Raw genomic sequence first — 22,358 nt, forward strand, 5'->3', positions numbered from 1 at the left:
GTTCTCTTTTATCAGGGTTGCCAAGGTGGAACCGGGGACTCAGCCCCATCTCTCTTTCGGATATTTGGCCCGGGCTCTTGAGACCCTAGCCCCGCACAAAGATGGCGCCGAGCCTGAGCTGAGCCAATGGGGAGTGGCGTTGCTCCCGGTTGCCTAGGTAACAGCCAATGGGCAACGGGAATTATACCCAGTGCGTCTGCCGGGGATGGCGGCGTCGAGTGGGACAGAAGCTGGTGGAAGTGGCAGAGGGGCAGGTGGCAAAGGAAAGCCCCACAGAGTGGAGGTATCGGCCGCTGGAACCCCGCGCCGGGGCGGACAGCCACCCCAAAAGGCGGAGCCCAGGTTGGCTTGCAGCGCGGGTGGGAGGGGGCCGGGAGAGTGTGACGGGTGAGGGAGGAACTGAGGAGCCCAGCTCGAGATGACTGGGGCTTGGGAGCGTGGCTCTGTCCCCGACCCGCTGACCGCAGGGAGGCTGTCCCAGGGTCCCAAACTCGGGCCTCCCGTCCCCACCGCTGGGGGCCCAGGCCTGAGGAAGCCCACGGCACCCGGGTTAGCGAGCGGGGTCGATGGGGATGGCAGACCTGTGCGAGCAGAAAGTCCGGCCGGGTCGGGAGAGCAGACCTGGAGTGGAGGGATGGAGCGTTTCTGGAAGGCAAGAGTGAGTGATTAAAGGAAAGGGGAAGTCGATAGGCAAGTGTTGCCTTTTGCCACCTAGGGCTTTGTTTGCTCTGGGCCTGCCTCGCTCACACTGTGATGGAGAGACGTCCCGTCCATCAAGGTTTGGGAAAATGGGATGCCTCACTAAGTTAATGGTAGTAGGTAGCATCCTTGTAGTCTAGCATCCCAACTGCTTGGGTATCCGCAGGAGTAACTCAGCTATGTTGGAACCCGGACCAGGCATTTTCCTATCCATGAGATATCCTGGCAGTCCCCATCACCCCTAAGTCATCTTTTTATTTTTTATTTTTTACCTTCTTTCTGGTGTCAGGATTTTCTTCCCAGGTTCTTCCATGTAATCATTCCAGAGTCTTCTTCAAAAAGGTCTTGACCTAGTAGTGATATATTTGTTTACTTTTCAAGTGGAAAAGGAGCCTTAACAGAAAAAGAGATGACATAATAAAAAGTTGTTTCAAGCTCATTTAAATCACTTTAAAAAGAACGTTTGACTTTTTGTTCAAGGTTTCTTCTTTGTTCATTAAAGCCTTCATTTTCTTCTCTTTAAGATTCTAGGTTCTAAAAGCCTAAGACCCTTTTTGTTTTTTTATTTTTTATTGATTTTAGAAAGAGGGCGGGGGGGGGGGGGGAGAAAGAGGAAGACAGGGGAGAGAGAGAGAGAGGAACATCAATCTGTTCCTGTATGTGCCCTGACCAGAATGAACCAACAACCTCTGTGCTTCTGGAGGATGCTCAGACCAACCGAGCTATTGGGCCAGGGCAGAACTGCTTTCTTTATAATAGAAGGAACTTGGACAAGACTGCCCTACTCTGGGAAGGGAAGCTTGGGAGGGGGACAGTGTTGAAGTATATATGAGTAGTTAAGCTTGCTACCTCCAAACAATATTCTTAAATGGAAAATCTATTCCGTGTGTGTGTGTGCGCGCGCGCGCGCGTGTGTGTGTGTGTGTGTGTGTGTGTGTTTTAATCCTCTCAAATTGGACACAGGTTACTATACAAAAATATTTTTAACAAGTTTGATTTCTAAAAAGTTAAAGAAAAAGACAAACTGAATGGAAACAGGTTATTTCTGTTTCCTACTTCTATTTAGAAGTAGGTTCAGGAGAAAAGAAAGATAGCAGGGATATAGTCTTCTGTGCAGACAATAGTGTATTATTAGTTTACAGGGATAAAATAGTCCTTTCCTTTTAGATAATGCTTGGATTGATTCTTTGCACCCCATCCAACAAGAGAGCAGAAAGGGTGGCTATCTGTTTAGAACAGGCTTCCCCAAACTACGGCCCGTGGGCCACATGCGGCCCCCTGAGGCCATTTATCCAGCCCCCCACCACACTTCCAGAAGGGGCACCTCTTTCATTGGTGGTCAGTGAGAGGAGCACTGTATGTGGCGGCCCTCCAATGGTCTGAGGGACAGTGAACGGGTCCCCTGTGTAAAAAGTTTGGGGACCCCTAGAAGAAGCATGAATTATCTTGATTTTGTGACTAGGCTCCAAGTGTATAGCTGAAGCCTAAACTTATAGGCCATCTTTCTCTTTAAAAAGATTTTTTGTATAACTGATACAAATACTGATTTGCAATCTTATTAAAGTATTGGATTTTCAGTCTTCATTAGCACTGACTATATTTTATTAAACTCGATTTGTATCAATGACCATCGTAACTGATACAGTTTTTTCTGGGTCAGTGGCTATGCAGATGAGTGTTACTTAACATGGCTAATTACAGAAGTCATAAATGAAAATCCTGCCACTACCCGCTGGCAATCACAATATCAATTATTTGGACATAAGTAGAAGTTTCTAGTCAAATGTGTTTAACCATGGCCTTAGTCCCATGGAGTTGAGGTATTCCCTTTAATTAGCACTTCTGCTTGTGTTCTTGGGAATGAACTTTATTTTGATAAGCAACTATTGAAGGGAGTTTGCTATATCTCCCTAGATCAAAAAGAAATGGAATTTTGCAGCACAATACTTTTAATAACAAATAGGAGAGGATGGTTGCAGGGTTAGGTTGAGAGATGATGCTCCCTTTCTTTCAGGGACCTTCTACTGGTCCCCTGAAACAAGGTGGGATGCCGCTATTTGGGAGTTTCATGGGGCCTTGAGAGAAAGTGAACAAGAAACTGCGCCCCCTGAGTCCCTGTGTTGTCAACCCGACTCCTCAAACTGTCCAGCAGTAAGTAACTCCTTCTAAAGTTTCAAGTGAAGACAAACCACTGCCTAACATGTAAAAGAAATGCCCTATTTTATCATCTTTTGTATAAGTAATGATTTTGTTTTTATATTTTGGAACGATTGTTTAGTCATAAGATTTAATAGAAGATACAGACTTTGAGATTCTGACTCGTTTTGAAGGAATGAGATGATTCAGATTTGTACAATACCATAAGCTGACTTTTAGTCTCTGACTTAATTTGTTCTGGGAAGAGCTGAAGATGGCCTCTAGCTATCACAATGCCTGTCTGGACTGAGAAGCGTTTTCCCTTGCTGTTTTCATGGAAAATTGTTTCTCTGCCTCTCATTACTGTTGTATTTGCAGTGGAGTCATGTTAACCTCTACCCCAGGCATACTCTGATGCTGGGCTGACAATAAGAGGCTATCTGCCTAAAATTGTATGCTGACGGGCCTGACCTGTGGTGGCGCAGTGGATAAAGAGTCGACCTGGAAATGCTGAGGTCGTCGGTTCGAAACCCTGGGCTTGCCTGGTCAAGGCACATATGGGAGTTGATGCTTCCAGCTCCTCCCCCCCTTCTCTCTCTCTGTCTCTCCCTCTCCTCTATAAAATGAATAAATAAATTAAAAAAAAATTGTATGCTGACTTTGTGAACATTGATGGGACAGAGATGGCATCAACTCTCTGAGAGAATAGCCCCAGACATTTTGAGGGGCTTTGAGACAAGAGAAAATAATCATTTTCTTGGGCTATCTTCTGTTATGTGAAAGACCCTGGACATGGAATTTCGGAGTAACTAGAAAAATAAGAAAGTCTCTGATGGACCTATGGGATTGACTTCCAAGCTGTAGAAGCACTTCCACAAAAATTGGCCTTCGTTATGGGGGTAGAAGTGAATGTTTCTCTGTATTTGGGTAAGATCACAGGGGATCTTGGAACTCATCTGTACTCATATCTGGGATGAAACTAGAGCTTTGAGACAGAGACAGAGCCTAGAAGGTGTGGCGGCCCCACCCTGTTCAGGCCAGGCTGATTTCATCTCAGATTATTTCTGGGCATACAGCATCTGTATCAAAAATTATTATGACATAGGCCAAAATGAAAACAGCGCATAGGGTTTTTTTTGTGTGTGTGTGTGTGTGTTTTCAGAGACAGAGAGAGGGATAGACAGGGACAGACAGACAGGAACGGAGAGATGAGAAGCATCAATCATTAGTTTTACATTGCAACACCTTAGTTGTTCATTGATTGCTTTCTCATATGTGCCTTGACCGAGGGCCCTCAGCAAACCGAGTAACCCCTTGCTCAAGCCAGAGACCTTGGGTCCAAGCTGGTGAGCTTTTGCTCAAACCAAATGAGCCCACGCTCAAGCTGGCGACCTCGGGGTCTTGAACCTGGGTCCTCTGCATCCCAGTCTGATGCTCTATCCCCTGCGCCACCGCCTGGTCAGGCTCCCACAGGGTTTTGATAAAGCACAGATAGGTGGCAACTGTAGTTTGCATTTCCTCTACTCAGTATTTACCTCATTAGTCAAAATCACTCCCCCCCCCCCCAAAATGCTATTCAAAGTATGTTGGTAGCATTTTTATACTGAGATTTTAGAGAAATATTCATCATAGTAAGTATGACAGTTTAGATGTCTCTTTGATGGAGGAAAAGAACAACATGTAAAGGACAGGGCTAGAGTGTAAGTATTCTAGGTACTTTTATGTATATTATTTCATTTAATCCACACACTGACTCTATGAGGTAGGTATATTACCTCCACTTTATAGAACAGTAGGCTGAGGTTTAAAGACACTTAAATAAGTTGCCCAGGATTACACAGTGAGGCCAGGACTTTGTGCTACCAGGGTCCACAACACCAATACATTATACCGGGAGGCAGGATAGGATGGAGTTGAAGAATGTGGATCGTAGGCCCTGGCTGGTAGTTCAGTGGATAGAGCGTCGGCCCTGCATATGGATGTCCCGGGTTGAGTTCCCAGTCCAGGCACAAAGGGGAAGTGACCCATCTGCTTTTCTCCCCTACCCTCTCCCCCTTCTCTCCCACTTCCCCTCCTGCAGCCAGTGGCTCGATTGGTTCAAGCAATAGCCCTGGGTGGCCCTGAGGATAGCTTGGTTGATCTGAGTGTGTTGGCCTCAAGCACTAAAAATAGCTCCATAGTTAAGCATCAGCCCCCAGGTGGGTGGGATTGCCAGGCGGATCCTGGTCAAGCACATATGGGAGTCTGCCTCACTATCTCCCTTCTGTTCACTTAAAAAAAAAAAAAAAGAATGTGGACCCGAGAGCCAAGTTCAGATTCTAACTTCCATGTGTTAGTGGGGTGACCTTAGTTAACTAACCCTCTCTGTTCCTCAGTTTCCTCATCTGTAGAGTGGAAGTAATAATAATGCCCACCTCATAAAGTTGTGAGATAAAATTAGATAATGTGTTTTGAAAACAATTACAGCATATGCTAAGTAGTCAATAAATGTTACTGTTATGAAAGTATTTCAAATAATTTCTCTAGGGCTAGCTCAGTTGAGTGTAGATGGCTGTGTTGGCTGACCTGGAGTATAACTTAGCACTGTCCACCACCAGCATTTGGAGAAAACAATGTACATCTTGTTTTATTTGAACACTTAAGGCATCATTTTTTGTTGTATTATGGAACCTACTCTTTGTATCCCCATCTTTATTTTCCACAATGGGGGCATCAATCAACACAACCCTTAATGTTGTGTGTGATTGGGGCTTCTCTGGGACTTGACGCAAAAGGAAACTAGCTGTTGGCACCAGGCCCACAGGGATTTTTAAAAAATTGTCCTCCAGGTCTGGCCTCAGTGTTCTGAATAAGAGGTGTACTTGTCCTGTTGGGACTCAGTCAGGTGCCTGAGGTCAGACTCTAGGTTAATTATTAATAACGGGATCTTTCACTGGTGATTTATATAGGTCAGAGAGTTCTTCACACACAGTATTTTCATTTATTGGAGTAATAGTTCGCTAGCTTTTAAGTATGTAAGAATCTAATGATGTGCTTGTTAACACTGCACATCCCAGGCTCTAACTGTACGGAACCTGATTCAGTAGACCTGGGTGTGGGCCTCAGACTCTGCGTTGTCACAATTACTTGAGAAAACAGTATAGTATTCTGATCTGGAAAAGGGAGATTAAAAAAGACCTAGGGAATTTTAAAAGGGAAATAGGGATTGCATTTTTTAAATATGCCAAATGATTCTATTTATCTCTATTTATAACTAATGTTATTTGGGGTATCTTAAGTCCCTTTCTATACTGTATTCTTGAATATAAACATTGTTTAACCACTCGTGTGCAGTCATACCTAGCCAGTCTTCAAATGTTATGGGATGATGGTGGTGGTGGTTTTTTTCTATGATGTATCTGTCATAGTCATTTCTTCTGCTCCCATTACTCTGATAGCCGCCTAGCTCAGGCCTTATGGTCTTATATCTGGGTGTGTTTGCTGGGTAATATACCACCCCAAAACAACAACCGTTTCTTTTTTATTTTTTTTAATAATTTTATTTTTTTAATGGGGTGACATTAATAAATCAGGATACATATATTCAAAGAAAACATGTCCAGGTTATCTTGTCGTTCAATTATGTTGCATACCCATCACCCAAAGTCAAATTGTCCTCTGTCACCTTCTATCTAGTTTTCTTTGTGCCCCTCCCCCTCCCCCTTTCTCTCTCCCTCTCCCCCCTCCCCCCGTAACCACCACACTCTTAACAATGTCTCTTAGTCTCACTTTTATGTCCCACCTATGTATGGAATAATGCAGTTCCTGGTTTTTTCTGATTTACTTATTTCACTCCGTATAATGTTATCAAGATCCCACCATTTTGCTGTAAATGATCCGATGTCATCATTTCTTATGGCTGAGTAGTATTCCATAGTGTATATGTGCCACATCTTCTTTATCCAGTCATCTATTAACGGGCTTTTTTTTTTTTTTGTATTTTTCTGAAGCTGGAAACGGGGAGAGACAGTCAGACAGACTCCCGCATGTGCCCGACTGGGATCCACCCGGCACGCCCACCAGGGGTGATGCTCTGCCCCTCTGGGGCGTCGCTCTGCCACGACCAGAGCCACTCTAGCGCCTGGGGCAGAGGCCAAGGAGCCATCCCCAGTGCCCGGGCCATCTCTGCTCCAATGGAGCCTTGGCTGCGGGAGGGGAAGAGAGAGATAGAGAGGAAGGGGGGGGTGGGGAAGCAAATGGGCACTTCTCCTATGTGCCCTGGCTGGGAATCGAACCCGGGTCCCCCGCACGCCAGGCCGAGGCTCTACCACTGAGCCAACCGGCCAGGGCCTTGACGGGTTTTTTGGTTGTTTCCATGTCCTGGCCACTGTGAATAATGCTGCAATGAACATGGGGCTGCATGTGTCTTTACGTATCAATGTTTCTGAGTTTTGGGGGTATATACCCAGTAGAGAGGGATTGCTGGGTCATAAGGTAGTTCTATTTTCAGTTTTTTGAGGAACCACCATACTTTCTTCCATAATGGTTGTTACTACTTTACATTCCCACCAACAGTGGATGAGGGTTCCTTTTTCTCCATAGCCTCTCCAACATTTGCTATTACTTGTCTTGTTAATAATAGCTAATCTAGCAGGTGTGAGGTGGTATCTCATTGCAGTTTTGATTTGCATTTCTCTAATAACTAAAGAAGATGAGCATCTTTTCATATATCTGTTGGCCATTTGTATTTCTTCCTGGGAGAAGTGTCTGTTCATGTCCTCTTCCCATTTTTTTATTGGATTGTTTGTTTGTTTGTTGTTGAGTTTTAAGAGTTCTTTGTATATTTTGGATATTAGGCCCTTATCTGAGCAGTTGTTTGAAAATATCATTTCCCATTTAGTTGGCTGTCTGTTTATTTTGTTATCAGTTTCTCTTGCTGAGCAAAAACTTCTTAGTCTGATGTAGTCCCATTCATTAATTTTTGCCTTCACTTCTCTTGCCTGTGGAGTCAAATTCATAAAATGCTCTTTAAAACCCAGGTCCATGAGTTTAGTACCTATGTCTTCTTCTATGTACTTTATTATTTCAGGTCTTATGTTTAGATCTTTGATCCATTTTGAGTTAATTTTAGTACAGGGGGACAAACTGTAGTCCAGTTTCATTCTTTTGCATGTGGCTTTCCAGTTTTCCCAGCACCATTTGTTGAAGAGGCTTTCTTTTCCCCATTGTGTGTTGTTGGCCCCTTTATCAAAAATTATTTGACAATATATATATATGTGGTTTTATTTCTGGGTTTTCTATTCTGTTCCATTGGTCTGAGTGTCTATTTTTCTGCCAATACCATGCTGTTTTGATTGTTGTGGCCCTATAATATAGTTTGAAGTCAGGTATTGTAATGCCCCCAGCTTCATTCTTTTTCTTTAGGATTGCTTTGGCTATTCGGGGTTTTTTATAGTTCCATATAAATCTGATGATTTTTTGCTCCATTTCTTTAAAAAATGTCATTGGAATTTTGATGGGAATTGCATTAAATTTGTATATTGCTTTGGGTAATATGGCCATCTTGATTATATTTATTCTTCCTAACCAAAACAAGGAATATTCTTCCATCTCATTATATCTTTTTCGATTTCCCTTAACAATGGTTTATAGTTTTCATTATATAAGTCCTTTACATTCTTTGTTATGTTTATTCCTAGGTATTTTTGTTGTTGTTGTTGCAATCGTGAAGGGGATTATTCTTTTGAGTTCATTCTCAATTGTTTCATTGTTGGCATATAGAAAGGCTATGGACTTCTGTATGTTAATTTTGTATCCTGCGACCTTACTGTATTGGCTTATTGTTTCTAGTAGTCTTTTTGTGGATTCTTTGGGGTTTTCGATGTATAGGATCGTATCATCTGCAAAAAGTGATACCTTTACTTCTTCTTTTCCGATATGGATGCCTTTTATTTCTTTGTGTTGTCTGATTGCTCTGGCTAGAACCTCTAGTACCACATTAAATAAGAGTGGAGAGAGTGGACAACCCTGTCTTTTTCCTGATTTAAGGGGGAAAGCCTTCAGTTTTGTGCCATTTAATATGATGTTAGCTGATGGTTTATCATATATGGCCTTTATCATGTTGAGATATTTTCCTTCTATACCCATTTTGTTGAGAGTCTTAAACATAAAATTGTGTTGTATTTTATTGAAAGCCTTTTCTGCGTCTATTAATAAGATCATGTGGTTTTTGTTCTTTGTTTTGTTGATAATGGTGTATTACGTTAACTGTTTTACGTATGTTGAACCATCCTTGAGCTTCTGGGATGAATCCCACTTGATCATGATGTATTACTTTTTAAATATATTGTTGTATTCGATTTGCTAGTATTTTGTTTAGTATTTTAGCATCTGTATTCATTAGAGATATTGGTCTGTAGTTTTCTTTTTTTGTGCCATCCTTGCCTGGTTTTGGTATGAGGGTTATGTTGGCCTCATAAAATGTGTTTGGAAGTATTGCTTCTTCAATTTTTTGGAAGACTTTCAGTAGAATAGGAACCAAGTCTTCTTTGAATGTTTGATAAAATTTGCTGGTATAGCCGTCTGGGCCTGGACTTTTATTTTTGGAGAGGTTGTTAATGGTTTTTTCTATTTCTTCTGTACTAATAGGTCTGTTTAGGCTTTCTGCTTCTTCTTGACTCAGTCTAGGAAGGTTGTTTTGTTCTAGGAATTTATCCATTTCTTCTAGGTTGTTGAATTTAGTGGCATAAAGTTTTTCATAGTATTCTACAATAATTCTTTGTATAACTACGATGTCCGTGGTGATTTCTCCTCTTTCATTTTGGATTTTGTTTATATGAGTTCTTTCTCTTTTTTCCTTGGTAAGTCTTGCCAAGGGTTTGTCAATTTTGTTGATCTTTTCAAAGAGCCAGCTCCTTGTTCTATTAATTTTTTTCTATAGTTTTTCTGTTCTCTATTTCATTTATTTCTGCTCTGATTTTTATTATCTCCTTTCTTCGGCTGGTTTTGGGTTGTCTTTGTTCTTCTTTTTCTAGTTCCTTAAAGTGTGAAGTTAAGTGGTTCACTTGGGCTCTCTCTTGTTTGTTCATATATGCCTGAAGTGATATGAACTTCACTGCTTTTGCTGCATCCCATAGATTCTGATATGTCGTATTGTCATTTTCATTAGTCTGTATATATCTTTTGATCTCTGCACTTATTTCTTCTTTGACCCATTCATTTTTTAAAAGTATGTTGTTTAGTTTCCACATTCTTGTGGGAGTTTTTCCCTCTTTTTTGCAGTTGAATTCTAGTTTCAAGGTTTTATGATCAGAAAATATGCTTGGTACAACTTCGATTTTTCTGAATTTGCTGATGTTGTTTTTGTGGCCTAACATATGGTCAATTCTTGAGAATGATCCATGTACACTGGAGAAAAATGTATACTCAGTCACTTTGGGATGAAATGTCCTGTAGATGTCTGTCATATCCAGGTGCTCTAGTGTTTTGTTTAAGGCCACTATATCTTTGTTGATTCTCTGCTTGGATGACCGATCTAGAGCCGTCAGCGGTATATTGAGGTCTCTAAGTATGATTGTATTTTTGTCAGTTTTTGTTTTAAGGTCAATAAGTAGCTGTCTTATATATTTTGGTGCTCCTTGGTTTGGTGCATATATATTAAGAATTGTTATGTCTTCTTGATTCAGTGTCCCCTTAGCAAGGCATTATGAAATGGCCATTTTTGTCTCTGAGTACTTTTGTTGTCTTGTAGTCAGCATTATCAGATATGAGTATTGCTACGCCTGCTTTTTTTTGGATGTTATTTGCTTGGAGTATTGTTTTCCAGCCTTTCACTTTGAATTTTGTTTTTATCCTTGTTACTTAGATGAATTTCTTGTAGGCAGCATACAGTTGGATTTTCTTTTTTAATCCATTCTGCTACTCTGTGCCTTTTTATTGGTGAGTTTAACCTGTTTACATTTAGTGTAATTATTGACACTTGTGAGTTCCCTATTGCCATTTTATAGACTGCTTTCTGTTAGTTTTGTGTTTTGTTTGATCCTTCTCTTTCGTTTTTCTATCTTTTGTTTTTATTTGGTTGTATTCCATACATCTTTCCTCTGTTGCTATCTTTTTTAAATCATGTGCTTCTGTGGTGGTTTTTTCAATGGTGGTTACCTTTAAGTAATGAAAAGGGTTCCTACCCTGTTCATTGTAGTGCACTATTTTGTGAGTACTTTTGCACTCCATCGTCCTTTGCTACTTTTAATCTCCATCCTCTCCCCCCCTTTCTTTTTGTTGTTGTCACAGTTTAAATTTGGTTTTGTTGTGTTCTTCTTGGAGCTTTTACTTGTGGCTTTGTTTTTTTTTGTTGTTCTTTGTATCTGATTGGAGAACCCCCTTTAGTAATTCCTGGAGTGGGGATTTTCTAATGATAAATTCCCTCATCTTTTCTGTATCTGTGAATGTTTTTATTTCTCCTTCATATTTAAAGGATAGCTTTGATGGGTATAGTATTCGTGGCTGAAAGTTCCTCTCTTTCAGGACTTTAAATATTGGGGTCCACTCTCTTCTAGCTTGTAGAGTTTCTGTTGAGAAATCTGATGATAATATAATGGGCCTTCCTTTATATGTTGTATTCTTCTTTTTTTTTTTTTTTTGTATTTTTCTGAAGCTGGAAACAGGGAGAGACAGTCAGACAGACTCCCGCATGCGCCCGACCGGGATCCACCCGGCACGCCCACCATGGGCGGTGCTCTGCCCCCCAGGGGGCGATGCTCTGCCCATCCTGGGCGTCGCCATATTGCGACCAGAGCCACTCTAGCGCCTGAGGCAGAGGCCACAGAGCCAACCCCAGCGCCCGGGCCATCGTTGCTCCAATGGAGCCTTGGCTGCGGGAGGGGAAGAGAGAGACAGAGAGGAAAGCGCGGCGGAGGGGTGGAGAAGCAAATGGGCGCTTCTCCTATGTGCCCTGGCCGGGAATCGAACCTGGGTCCTCCGCACGCTAGGCCGATGCTCTACCGCTGAGCCAACCGGCCAGGGCGTATTCTTCTTTTTCCTGGCTGCCTTGAGAATTTTTTCTTTGCCGTTGGTTTGTGCCAATTTCATTATGATGTGCCTTGGAGTAGGTTTGTTAGGGTTAAGAAAACTCGGAGTTCTGTTTGCTTCTTGAATTTGAGGCTTTAGTTCTTTCCACAGGCTTGGGAAGTTCTCATCTATTATTTGTTTGAGTATGTTCTCCATTCCATTTTCTCTCTCTTCTCCCTCTGATATACCTATTATTCTTATGTTATTCTTTTTGATGGAGTCAGATAATTCCTGTAGGGCTATCTCATTTTTTTAAATTTTTGAGTCTCTTTCTTCTTCTCTCTGTTGTGCCTCAAGTTGCTTGTCTTCTATTTCACTAATCCTACCTTCTATCTGGCCTGTTCTATTAGCTAAGCTTGTTACCTAGTTTTTCAGCTCGTGAATTGAGTTTTTCATCTCTGTTTGATTTGAACAACCGTTTCTTTACTACGTGATTCTGTGGGCTAGTAATTTGGGGCTGGGCTCAGAAGGGCAGCTCTTCTGGTCTTGCCTGAGCTCACGGGGACATCTGTGGTCAGCTGCGACCGCTGCTGCATGTGGCCTTTCGTCATCCAGCAGACTAGCCGAGGCTTGTTCACATGGGGATGAACAGTTCCAAGTGCAGCAGATAGCAAGCCCAATGCACAAGTGCTTTTCAGACCTCTGCTGTATCACCTCTGCTGACGTTCCATTAGTTATAAACCCACCCAGATCCAGTGGGTGGGGGAATAAATAAACTGCCTCTTAATGGACGATCTGCCATGACATGTGGCAAGGGCATGAATGAAGGGACAATCATTTGAGCTCATTTCCACAATCTACTGAATTATCACATCTCCTGCCTTGTAAGTTTCTCAGGCTGTAGGTTTTTGCTGCTCTAGCTCATCTGTGTCCTGCTGCCAGTTTCATTTTCCTTAAACTTTGCTTTCATCACATTACTTCCCTGTCCAACACCCCCCCATCCCTGAATCTTTTCCTTTACATCCACCTTATCCGCTATAAACTCTTCTACCTAGCTGCCAAAGGTCTCCTTACGTTCGCCTGACCCTGAAAGCAGAGCCCATAGTACAAAGAAAAAGAACTGGCAGAGTCAGGGGAGGCCTGGCCACTAGTTCCCCCTTGGTCACTGACTAGCTTTGAACTCTCCGGGCTTCTGTTTCTCCATCTAGAAAGTGAGGGAGCTTGGATTAAATCTTAGAGGTTCTACATCGATATAAGATTTTGACTGAACGTATCTAGAGAAATCTATTTCCGTTTACTCCCTAAATGTGCCTTCAGCTCCAGTAAGAACCGGCTGCGTGGTTTCCTGCTGAACGTGTGCTTATGTTGCTCTGTGGGGTTTTGTCCCCATGTCTTCTCAGTCTGGAACTGCGCCTTGTGTTCTGCACTGCTTGTTTTACATCCCACCCACCCCTTGTCTTTGTTCTTCTCTGCCATTCATCCAGTCTGGCACTTAATTATATTCTTTCTCATATTATTAAGTGTTTTGATTGTTAGTCTTATCAACTAGATTATAAACTCATTGAGGAAAGAGACTGTATTTTACACATTGACTAATTAATTATATAGTCGGTATCAAATAAATATTTGCAGATTTATCCTAAATTTCCATCTCAGGTCATAGAAAGTTAGAACTGGCTGAAAACTTAAAAGACAAGTAGGAGGATAAGACTGCTTGGGCAGCCTGACCTGTGGTGGCGCAGTGGATAAAGCGTTGACCTGGAAATACTGAGGTCGCCAGTTCGAAACCCTGGGCTTGCCCGGTCAAGGCACATATGGGAGTTGATGCTTCCAGCTCCTCCCCATTTCTCTCTCTCCCTCTCTCTGTCCTCTCTAAAAATGAATAAATAAAATAAAATTAAAAAAAAAAAAAGACTGCTTGGGCAGGGGTAGTGACGGTGATGGTTGGAGAGGTGGGTGGTCTTGTCAAGGTAGTACACGCTTAACGGAGCTGGGAGCCTTCAGAACGTATCTACAGAGTTGCTTTGTGGGCCATGCGTCCAGTCATCCTGTGACACTGGTTCTCTCTGCTTGTCCTGCAGTTTTCATCCTTCTGTAAGCTGTCACCATGACCCTGACCAAAGGTTCCTTCACCTATTCCAGTGGGGAGGAATACCGTGGCGAGTGGAAGGAGGGTGAGAGGACCCCTGGGTATCCAGTGGTGAACATTTGGCTGAAGGGCAAATATACCGCTCAGAAAAATTAGGGGATATTTAAAAATGAATATGAAACGATAAAAAAAAAACAGCATTTGATTTTTTTTTTTTTATTAAACAAGAACATCAGAAAAGCAAATGACAAGTCAAAGAAAGTTGTTTGATTTTGCAAATGAGATGTAAAACCAACTATTATTTCATTGGTGAAAATACACTATTCAAAAGGCTGAAAGTACTGGACTATCTGCATGTTCCCAGATCCCCTAATTTTTGTGAGCAGTATACTTCAGGATAAATAAGCCAACTTTATGCATTTTTGGGTCTAATTCCAAGATTTAATCTGATAGTGCTGTTCCTTTATTGAATGTTAGGATTATAAATAAAAGAATTAAAAAATACTGTTGGTAAATCCAATCTCCAAAATTAAGTTATATCTTTCCACTTCTAAATTGTGTTTTAATCCTTTTATCTTTTAGTGATATTATTTGGGAATTGTTTTTCTAAATGCTAATGCACTCAGCAGAGTAAAATGAAGTATTTTTATCACCAATAATTCAGAAAATACAAAACTCATTGCAATGACTTGATTCCAGTGAATCTTAAGAATTTAAGGATGCCTGACCAGGCAGTCGCACAGTGGATAGTGTGTCAGACTGGGATGTGGAGGACCCAGGTTCGAGACCCCAAGGTCGCCAGCTTGAGCGCAGGCTCATCTCGTTTGAGCAAAAGCTCACCAGCTTGGACCCAAGGTTGCTTGCTTGAGCAAGGGGTTACTCGGTCTGCTGTAGCCCCATGGTCAAGGCACATATGAGAGAGCAATCAATGAACAACTAAGGTGTCACAATGAAAAACTGATGATTGATGCTTCTCATCTCTCTCCGTTCCTGTCTGTCCCTATTTATCCCTCTCTCTGACTCTCTCTCTGTCTCTGTAAAAAAAAAAAAAAAAAAAGAATTTAAGGATATTAAGTCAGCCACTCAAGAGCAGTGACATTATTTGCCTTGAATTTCCTGTGACAGTTCATTACCTTTGTGGCCTGTGGTGGTGCAGTGGATAAAGCGTCAACCCTGGAATGCTGAGGGCGCTGGTTCGAAACCCTGGGCTTGCCTGGTCATGGCACATATGGGAGTTGATGCTTCCTGCTCCTACCCCCACACCCCTCCTCTCTCTTTTTCCTCTCTAAAATGAATAAATAAATTAATTTAAAAGGAAGTATCTATTCACAGGAATGGTAAAATTTTTCGGAGCCTGAGACTATATAGGAATTAGTTTGATGGTGTTCAGTTTGGAAACAGTCTGGCCACTTAGAAGTCCCATGGGCTCTGTCCTAGCAAGCGAGGAACTGCCCCAGGGCGACTCAACTCTTCACAGTTGTGTCAACAAAAAACAGTTGACGCTGTTTCCAGACATGTGCCTTATTCTTTTCATGGTAGATCCTATAGCTGACCAATTCTTGAGCCTTGAGAGGAGAAATTGTGCAGATGGGATGTGACCTTGCCTCTGTACATCTCCAGCCTTTTCTCCTGCCTCCCAGACACTTGCTGACCCTTTAATAGGACCTTTACTTATTTATTTTTTAGCATGAGAGAGAGAGAGAAAGAGACAGGAATGGAGGGAGATGAGAAGCATCATCTCATAGTTGCAGCACTTTAGTTGTTCATTGATTGCTTCTCCTACATACCTTGACCGGTGGGCTCCAGCTGAGCCAGTGACCCCTTGCTCAAGCCAGTGACCTTGGGCTCAAGATAGCGACCATGGGGTTATATCGACCATCCCACACTCAAGCTAGTGACTCCACACTCAAGCTGGTGAGCCTGCACTCAAGCCGGCGACCTTGGGGTTACAAACCGAGGACCTCAGCATCTCAGGTCAACACTCTATCCACTGTGCCACCACCAGTCAGGCAATATGACCTTTGGAGGAGAGTCTTCCTGAGGCTCTGCTGGGGAGCCTCTGTTCACCAAAAGAACTGCCTCTACTTTGTTTGAAAAGCATTAGTGCTCCTCCTGCGTCTTGCTCTGTTTTCTGGTCAGTTCAGTGAGTAAGCTCAGCCGTACTGATGTAACAGAGCTCCAGTCCGCATTGCCAGTCAGGCTGTGAGATCTGCACAGCAGCTTCCTGGTGCCGAGCGGCGTGCCTTTCTTTTCCTCGGAGTAGTGATGTAGTTGAGTGTCAGGGCTGTCGGGTCAGGCTGCCTGCTGTGTGTGCACTCTTGCTCTACCACTTAATTGCTCTGGGATCTTGAGTAAGTTATTTAGCTTTTTTTGCCTTAGTTCCCACCTCTGTTAAATGGTAATAATAATAGTACTGTGCCCACCTCATAAGGCTTTCAGGAGGATTGAATAAGACAACAAATACAAAGTGCTTAGGAGAGTGCCTGCCACATTAATATATGTACTGTGTGCTATTTTAAGTGCTCCTTTATCTTTCATGCTTAGAGGGACCGGCTCCGAATCTGATGCTTGGGACAAGATGGGAAGGTCGCAGGAGCCAGGTTATTACTCTGGGTGGTAGTCCTCTGCCCTGATAATGTCACTGCTTCTCTTCTTTCCTTTGTGGGTGGGATAATGGAAGGCAGTGGATGTTAGACAGTGAGAGGGGACCCTGAAGCTGCCCAGCCCAACCTGACACCTGTCCTTCTCTTTGCTCAGGCCGCAGACATGGTTTTGGTCAACTGATGTTTGCAGATGGTGGCACCTACCTGGGTCATTTTGAGAATGGGCTCTTCAATGGCTTTGGGGTACTGACCTTCTCAGATGGCTCAAGGTGGGTACTGGGTCATTCTTTTCTCAGCCTTAAGCTAGGGAGACTCTGATCTAAAAATGATAGTGATAAATACCTGGTCAAACCAGAGCTTGTCCCAGGCCCTCTGAAAACAGGCAACGTATAAGCATTAGTTTCTTATTGGTTATTTTACAAATAGATCTGAGATTTGAAGTGGCAAGAGGTGTGTGACCTTCCACCCCACTGCTGCTCTGTTATTTCCTTGAGATGAGGGCCTCACATCATACATGCTCTCTGACCCTTCTCTGCTGGTTGGGAGCGGGGTGGGCGGAGCTCTGAGGTAAGTGCAATCAGCTTTGCTCCTTGGCATTAATAAATGACACATCTTGGTAGCTGCTTGACCCAGTTAACCTGGACAGCTCACTATCCCCCGAAAGGCTAACATCTTGTGTTTCTGCAGGTATGAGGGGGAGTTTACCCAGGGCAAGTTTAATGGCGTCGGCGTCTTCATTCGACATGACAACATGACCTTTGAGGGGGAATTTAAAAATGGCAGAGTAGATGGTTTTGGTAAGTTGCAGCCCAGCAGGACGGGAGACTTAGGCGAGTACAATATGGGGGGAAGTACACCTTGTTAGCTTTACTCCTGTGGATGTCCAGCAATCCACAGTGATGGTCCCTAATGCCAACCTGATCATGAGCTCACCAATAGAGTCCCCCTGAGAAGGGCTGCGAGGTGTCCTCTCCTCACCTCTGATCTCTGAGTCATTAATGCCATTGTTACTCTCTTATTTCCTCTGTCCTCCTCAAAGGCCTGCTGACTTTCCCCGATGGGTCCCATGGAATACCCCGCAACGAAGGTCTGTTTGAGAACAACAAGCTGCTGCGGCGTGAGAAGTGTCCTGCGGTCGTGCAGCGGGCGCAGAGCGCCTCCAAGTCGGCCCGGAGCCTCACCGCCTGACGGGGCAGCGCGCCAGCTGAGCCGGACTGCGGAAGGCAGGTGCCCGCTATTCACTCAAGGCAAACAAACGAGCCAGACGTGAGGGCAGAGGAGACGACCTGGGCAGAAGCCTTGGGCTGTGCCCCAGCACCTGCCAGTCGGCTGCGGCCACAGGGAAGTTCTGAGGACTCTGGCCCTGGGCCCTGCAGCAGTGGATACCAGTTCCATCTTTCCCTTGTCTCACTTGTTGGTTCTCTCTGTCCCTCACACCCTGGTTACCCAGTGCAGGCCTGCCGCTGACTTCGACTTCCTTTTCTGCCAGGTGATACAGAATCTCTTCATTCTGCTTCTATTTGGGGCAGATGATCCTAGCCCTAAACGAGGGCCAGTACTTTGTGCTACCCTGGAGTAAAAAGGACAAATATGAGGATGGCTTGGATAGTGCAGCCATCCTGTGAAAGTCCAGGCCAGAGCTTTTCTGGATGTTACCTCTCCAGTCGCTGCTGACTGCTTCATGGCTCTGGGCTGCGCTTGGTCTGACCAGATGGGTGTTCGTGTCTGCTTATTCCCCCATGAAGGATTAGGTAAAAGTGCTATTTCCCTTTCCCTGACTTGACAGGCTGACTTCCTTAACTGAGTTCTAGCAGGTACTCCCCACTGTGCCTCTCTCCTTCATTAGATGTGGGACAGGATCCCTTTATGGGATAGTCAAGAAAGAAACTGATAAACAGTCACCTTATAACTTGTATTTATTACTTATTCTAGAGCAGAGGGCAGGGAAAATGGACTAGTACTTACTCCATTTCGAGCCCCACCATGGAGTGAGCTGAATCCTTCGGGCTGACATAGCTCCTTCCCAGTGGACCAGTACTTTAGGTAGAACTGGACCCATCCTAGAACCATGGTGAACTGGACAAGCGTTTGGCTCCTTGCATTTGGTTCACTGTAACTCTTCCACCATGAGCCTTGGCCATCAGGCCTGGGGTCAGATACGGTCCCTGCACAGATCATCATGGAGGCCTCCAGTTGCCCTGTGACCCAGACATACCACACCCCAGCCCCAATTCCTTATCCTCACACTGAACCAGCCGCAGCCTGTGGTGGAAATTCTAGCCGTGTGCCTCTATTTATTCTCTGAATTGTACTGTAGAAACAAGTGTTTATGAGGAATAAACAAATCACCAGAACTGCCTATACTTAGTTTCCTTGACTTTCTTGCTCTTCATCCTCATGAATGTTAACCCATTTGCTGTTTCTAAAAATTAATCACAGACGGGGGCTTGGAACCGACACTGCAAACTTTACTACATAGTGTCATCTGATTCTCAAGAGCTCTGCAGACTAGGAGAATTAAAAGAAAAACTTAGACAGGTTTAACCAATGTTAGCCCAATAAATTCAGTTTGAAACAATCAGACAGGCTCAGTTTGCCCAAGTGAGTGGCAGAGCCAGTGGGGTTTGTGTCCTGGTCTTTCTGGTTCCCAAGGACTTAGCCCTGTGCTCCCCTCACCCGGAGCATCAGAGTGTCCGAGTCCTGAGACCAGTCACTGTCACAGCTGCTGGCTTCCCACAGGAGAGTCACTCCTGCCTGGGTTTCCCTCTGCGTGTTCCCCTGCCACAAGAGCCCTTTTACAGGACTGTGCTCAGACAGTTGTGGGAGAGGGGTGCTATTACTAGCCCCGTGTTATAGGTGAGGCTCATGGCAGTTAAGTCGTTTCTCAAGGTCCTATAGACACTAAGGGGTAGATCCAAGAACTTCATCCCAGGCCCGTGTAAAGCCAGGTCTGAGCGCTTCACCAGTACACTAGCCTGCCTCCCTCACTCTAACTTTTTGGCCCATCCCTGAACCCCATTGTCCTCTAAGCTCAGATCATCTAGAACAGGGGTCCCCAAACTAGGGCCCGCAGGCCACATGCGGCCCCCTGAGGCCATTTATCCGGCCCCGCCGCACTTCCGGAAGGGGCACCTCTTTCATTGGTGGTCAGTGAGAGGAGCATAGTTCCCATTGAAATACTGGTCAGTTTGTTGATTTAAATTTACTTGTTCTTTATTTTAAATATTGTATTTGTTCCCCCTTTTTTTTTTTACTTTAAAATAAGATCTGTGCAGTGTGCATAGGGATTTGTTCATAGTTTTTTTATAGTCTGGCCCTCCAATGGTCTGAGGGACAGTAAACTGGTTCCCTGTGTAAAAAGTTTGGGGACCCCTGATCTAGAAGTTGCCTGTGAGGAGAGTCCAGATCTAAGCACTAAGCTTCAGTCCCAGTCGCAGGTGAAGATTGATGCTTTTTATATCCTCTACTAGCCTGTGCCCTAAACAGGAAATCTGTTTACCTTTCTTTTAACCAGAGTTAATTTAAAAAGTCATCTCAGGATTTCTGCCACTTGTCAGATATCACTGAGTAAGGTTAAACATTTTAGAGAAAACAGCCTTTTTGATTAATGTGCTAAGTGTTTCTCAATATGTCAGTTGAACCTTTTTACCTCTCTCATTTAAAAGTTCAATAAAGCCTTGGCCTAGGCTCTAGATTGTCACTAATTTTTTTTTTTTTTTTTTGTATTTTTCTGAACCTGGAAACGGGGAGAGACAGTCAGACAGACTCCCGCATGCGCCCCACCAGGATCCACCCGGCACGCCCACCAGGGGCGATGCTCTTGCCCCTCCGGGGCGTCGCTCTGTCACGACCAGAGCCACTCTAGTGCCTGGGGCAGAGGCCAAGGAGCCATCCCCAGCGCCCGGGCCATCTTTGCTCCAATGGAGCCTTGGCTGCAGGAGGGGAAGAGAGAGACAGAGAGGAAGGAGAGGGGGAGAGGTGGAGAAGCAAATGGGCGCTTCTCCTGTGTGCCCTGGCTGGGAATCGAACCCGGGTCCCCCGCACGCCAGGCCGACACTCTACCGCTGAGCCAACCGGCCAGGGCCTAGATTGTCACTAATTTAATGCCTTTGTTTGCTCAGTATTGTGAAGGCCTTTCTTAGAGCTTGGAAGAAGCAAACCTTGCGAGTTAGATTGCTCCAAGGCAGGTCTTGATGTCTGGGCAGGAAGCCCAAGAACTGCATAGCAGTGGAGCATCAATCTCTACACAGCCACAGTAGTTCAGCTTTTTAAACTTTATTGCAATAACAAAGTAATTATTTTTAACTATTTTATTTTTAACGATTTTAATTATTAAATAATTATAATTAAACCAGAGTGCCTATAGGCAAGAAGGATGGTTCTGTCTCAGGCCAGGCCCCCTTCCCTAATGTTTCAGACCTGGATTGACAGTAGTCCTCCTACAATGTAACATTTATCCACTAGGTGTCACTATTGACCAATTCGGGATTGCCTCTCGGCACTTGAGGATCAAGATAAAAGCTAGACAGGAATACAGAATGAATCAAAATGGATTTAGGAAAGGCTGGAATGCATCTTGGGGAGCCCTTCAAAGACAAGTGACAATCCCTGGAAAGAGTCAGAACTTGGGTTCTTAGACTGGCCCTGGCTTCCCACTGCACTGTGCTAGAATCAGGTATCGCCAAGTCTAAGGAGTCCTCCCTTCAAACACATCGCCCTGTGCCCAGCCGCCCCTGCCCTTCCCCTCTGGCTCCCGGCTCGCAGGTCTTGAGGCACAGGAAACCACAGTAAAGAGACAAGCAATTTCTCCTGCCCAGACTGGAGGTCTCTAGAGACCCAGAGTTGAAGATACAAATTTAGGAAGTCATGGGGCTGTGAGAATAGGAAACGAGCATGCATGGCACCTGCTAAGAGACACCTGGAGGACTGAAGCAGGAAAAGGGACCTCGAACCCTTGTGTCCCATGTTCCTCTTCGGGTTGTAGGTGCAAGTCAGGAGCTGAGACGGGCTCCTGCCTGTCTCCTCCTTGCTCTCAGAGCCAGCCATTGTTGGTGAAATCCATACGTAGCGCTTCCTCCTCCTCAGGGCTCAGTTCCAGCAAGGGGGCCCGGCATGGGCCTCCGTAGTAGCCAAACCAGTCCATGGTTTTCTTCAGCCCCGGGATCCCGAAGCGCCGGGTCACCTGAAAGCAAGGCCCGTTAGAAGAGACTGAGAAATCCCTGTGCAGACATACCCAGAACCCTGATATCTGTCACTCTTAGAAAGCTGGGGTTTCTACTCTTCTCGCCTATTAAACTAGCTCCACCCAATCTGTGATACCCATAGCAGACGGGGGGTCCAGATTGAGAGGCCAGAAAGCAGGCCAGCAGTAGAGAACACAATGCCAAAACCTCAAATTAATGGAAGATGCCTCCTTTGGTTTTAGGAGAAAAATCCACCCCATGGAGAGGAGAGAAAGCAGTGCTGAGGGTCTGCATGCTGGAATATGACCAGACTGCAGCCCAGTTCCCTGCAATCCAATCCGGGGCACAGCAGGCCTGGGAAGTCAAACACAGCCAAGACCTCTACTGGCCCTGCGGCAGGGTCCTCCCTGACCCAACTCTAAAGTCTTTTCTCTAAAAGGACAAAATCTCTAAAGTCTTTTCCATTGTCGTGAGGGACCATAGGCTATTGTCAATTTAAAATCATGCATCACCTGACCAGGTGGTGGCACAGTGGATAGAGCATCAGCCTGGGATGCTGAGGGCCCAGGTTCAAAACCCCAAGGTTGCTGGCTTGAGTCTGAGCATGGAGTCGCCGGCTTGAGCATGGGATCATAGACATGACCCCATAGTCACTGGCTCTGA

General features: G+C 44.5%; 2 protein-coding genes across 4 annotated transcripts in view; one reads left to right on the forward strand and one right to left on the reverse strand.

Annotated features, from left to right (window-relative positions):
• The first annotated feature begins 201 nt into the window (after positions 1 to 201).
• On the forward strand, positions 202 to 18,871 carry MORN4 (MORN repeat containing 4). Of its 3 annotated transcripts, XM_066355427.1 has the most exons (6): positions 205 to 342; positions 13,902 to 13,994; positions 16,454 to 16,509; positions 16,667 to 16,781; positions 17,200 to 17,309; positions 17,552 to 18,871. In XM_066355427.1, exons 1-6 carry the CDS (start codon positions 206 to 208, stop codon positions 17,698 to 17,700), a joined length of 660 nt encoding a protein of 219 aa, XP_066211524.1. In that variant the 5' UTR covers position 205; the 3' UTR covers positions 17,701 to 18,871. The 3 variants fall into 3 exon arrangements, with proteins under 3 accessions (XP_066211526.1, XP_066211525.1, XP_066211524.1); XM_066355429.1 differs by lacking the exon at positions 16,454 to 16,509 and having other exon boundaries at positions 202 to 283; XM_066355428.1 differs by lacking the exon at positions 16,454 to 16,509 and having other exon boundaries at positions 204 to 342.
• A 1,908-nt stretch (positions 18,872 to 20,779) lies between these two features.
• Positions 20,780 to 22,358, reverse strand: part of HOGA1 (4-hydroxy-2-oxoglutarate aldolase 1) — a 36,142-nt gene continuing 34,563 nt past the window's right edge. The window contains exon 7 of the mRNA XM_066355589.1: positions 20,780 to 21,694. Within this exon, the coding sequence (XP_066211686.1) occupies positions 21,545 to 21,694 (150 nt within the window). The 3' untranslated portion in view covers positions 20,780 to 21,544. The remainder of the gene's footprint in view (positions 21,695 to 22,358) is intronic.

Source organism: Saccopteryx leptura, chromosome 13 (assembly GCF_036850995.1).
Source record: "Saccopteryx leptura isolate mSacLep1 chromosome 13, mSacLep1_pri_phased_curated, whole genome shotgun sequence".
Taxonomy (NCBI): Eukaryota; Metazoa; Chordata; class Mammalia; order Chiroptera; family Emballonuridae; genus Saccopteryx; species Saccopteryx leptura.

Bases quoted from the DNA above. Each gene is read 5' to 3' on its own strand.
- MORN4 (XM_066355427.1), top strand. From the start codon at position 206: ATGGCGGCGTCGAGTGGGACAGAAGCTGGTGGAAGTGGCAGAGGGGCA. The intron at 13,995-16,453 runs GTGAGAGGACCC...TTTCATGCTTAG, and splicing joins CCGTGGCGAGTGGAAGGAGG to AGGGACCGGCTCCGAATCTG. The intron at 17,310-17,551 runs GTAAGTTGCAGC...TCCTCCTCAAAG, and splicing joins TGGCAGAGTAGATGGTTTTG to GCCTGCTGACTTTCCCCGAT.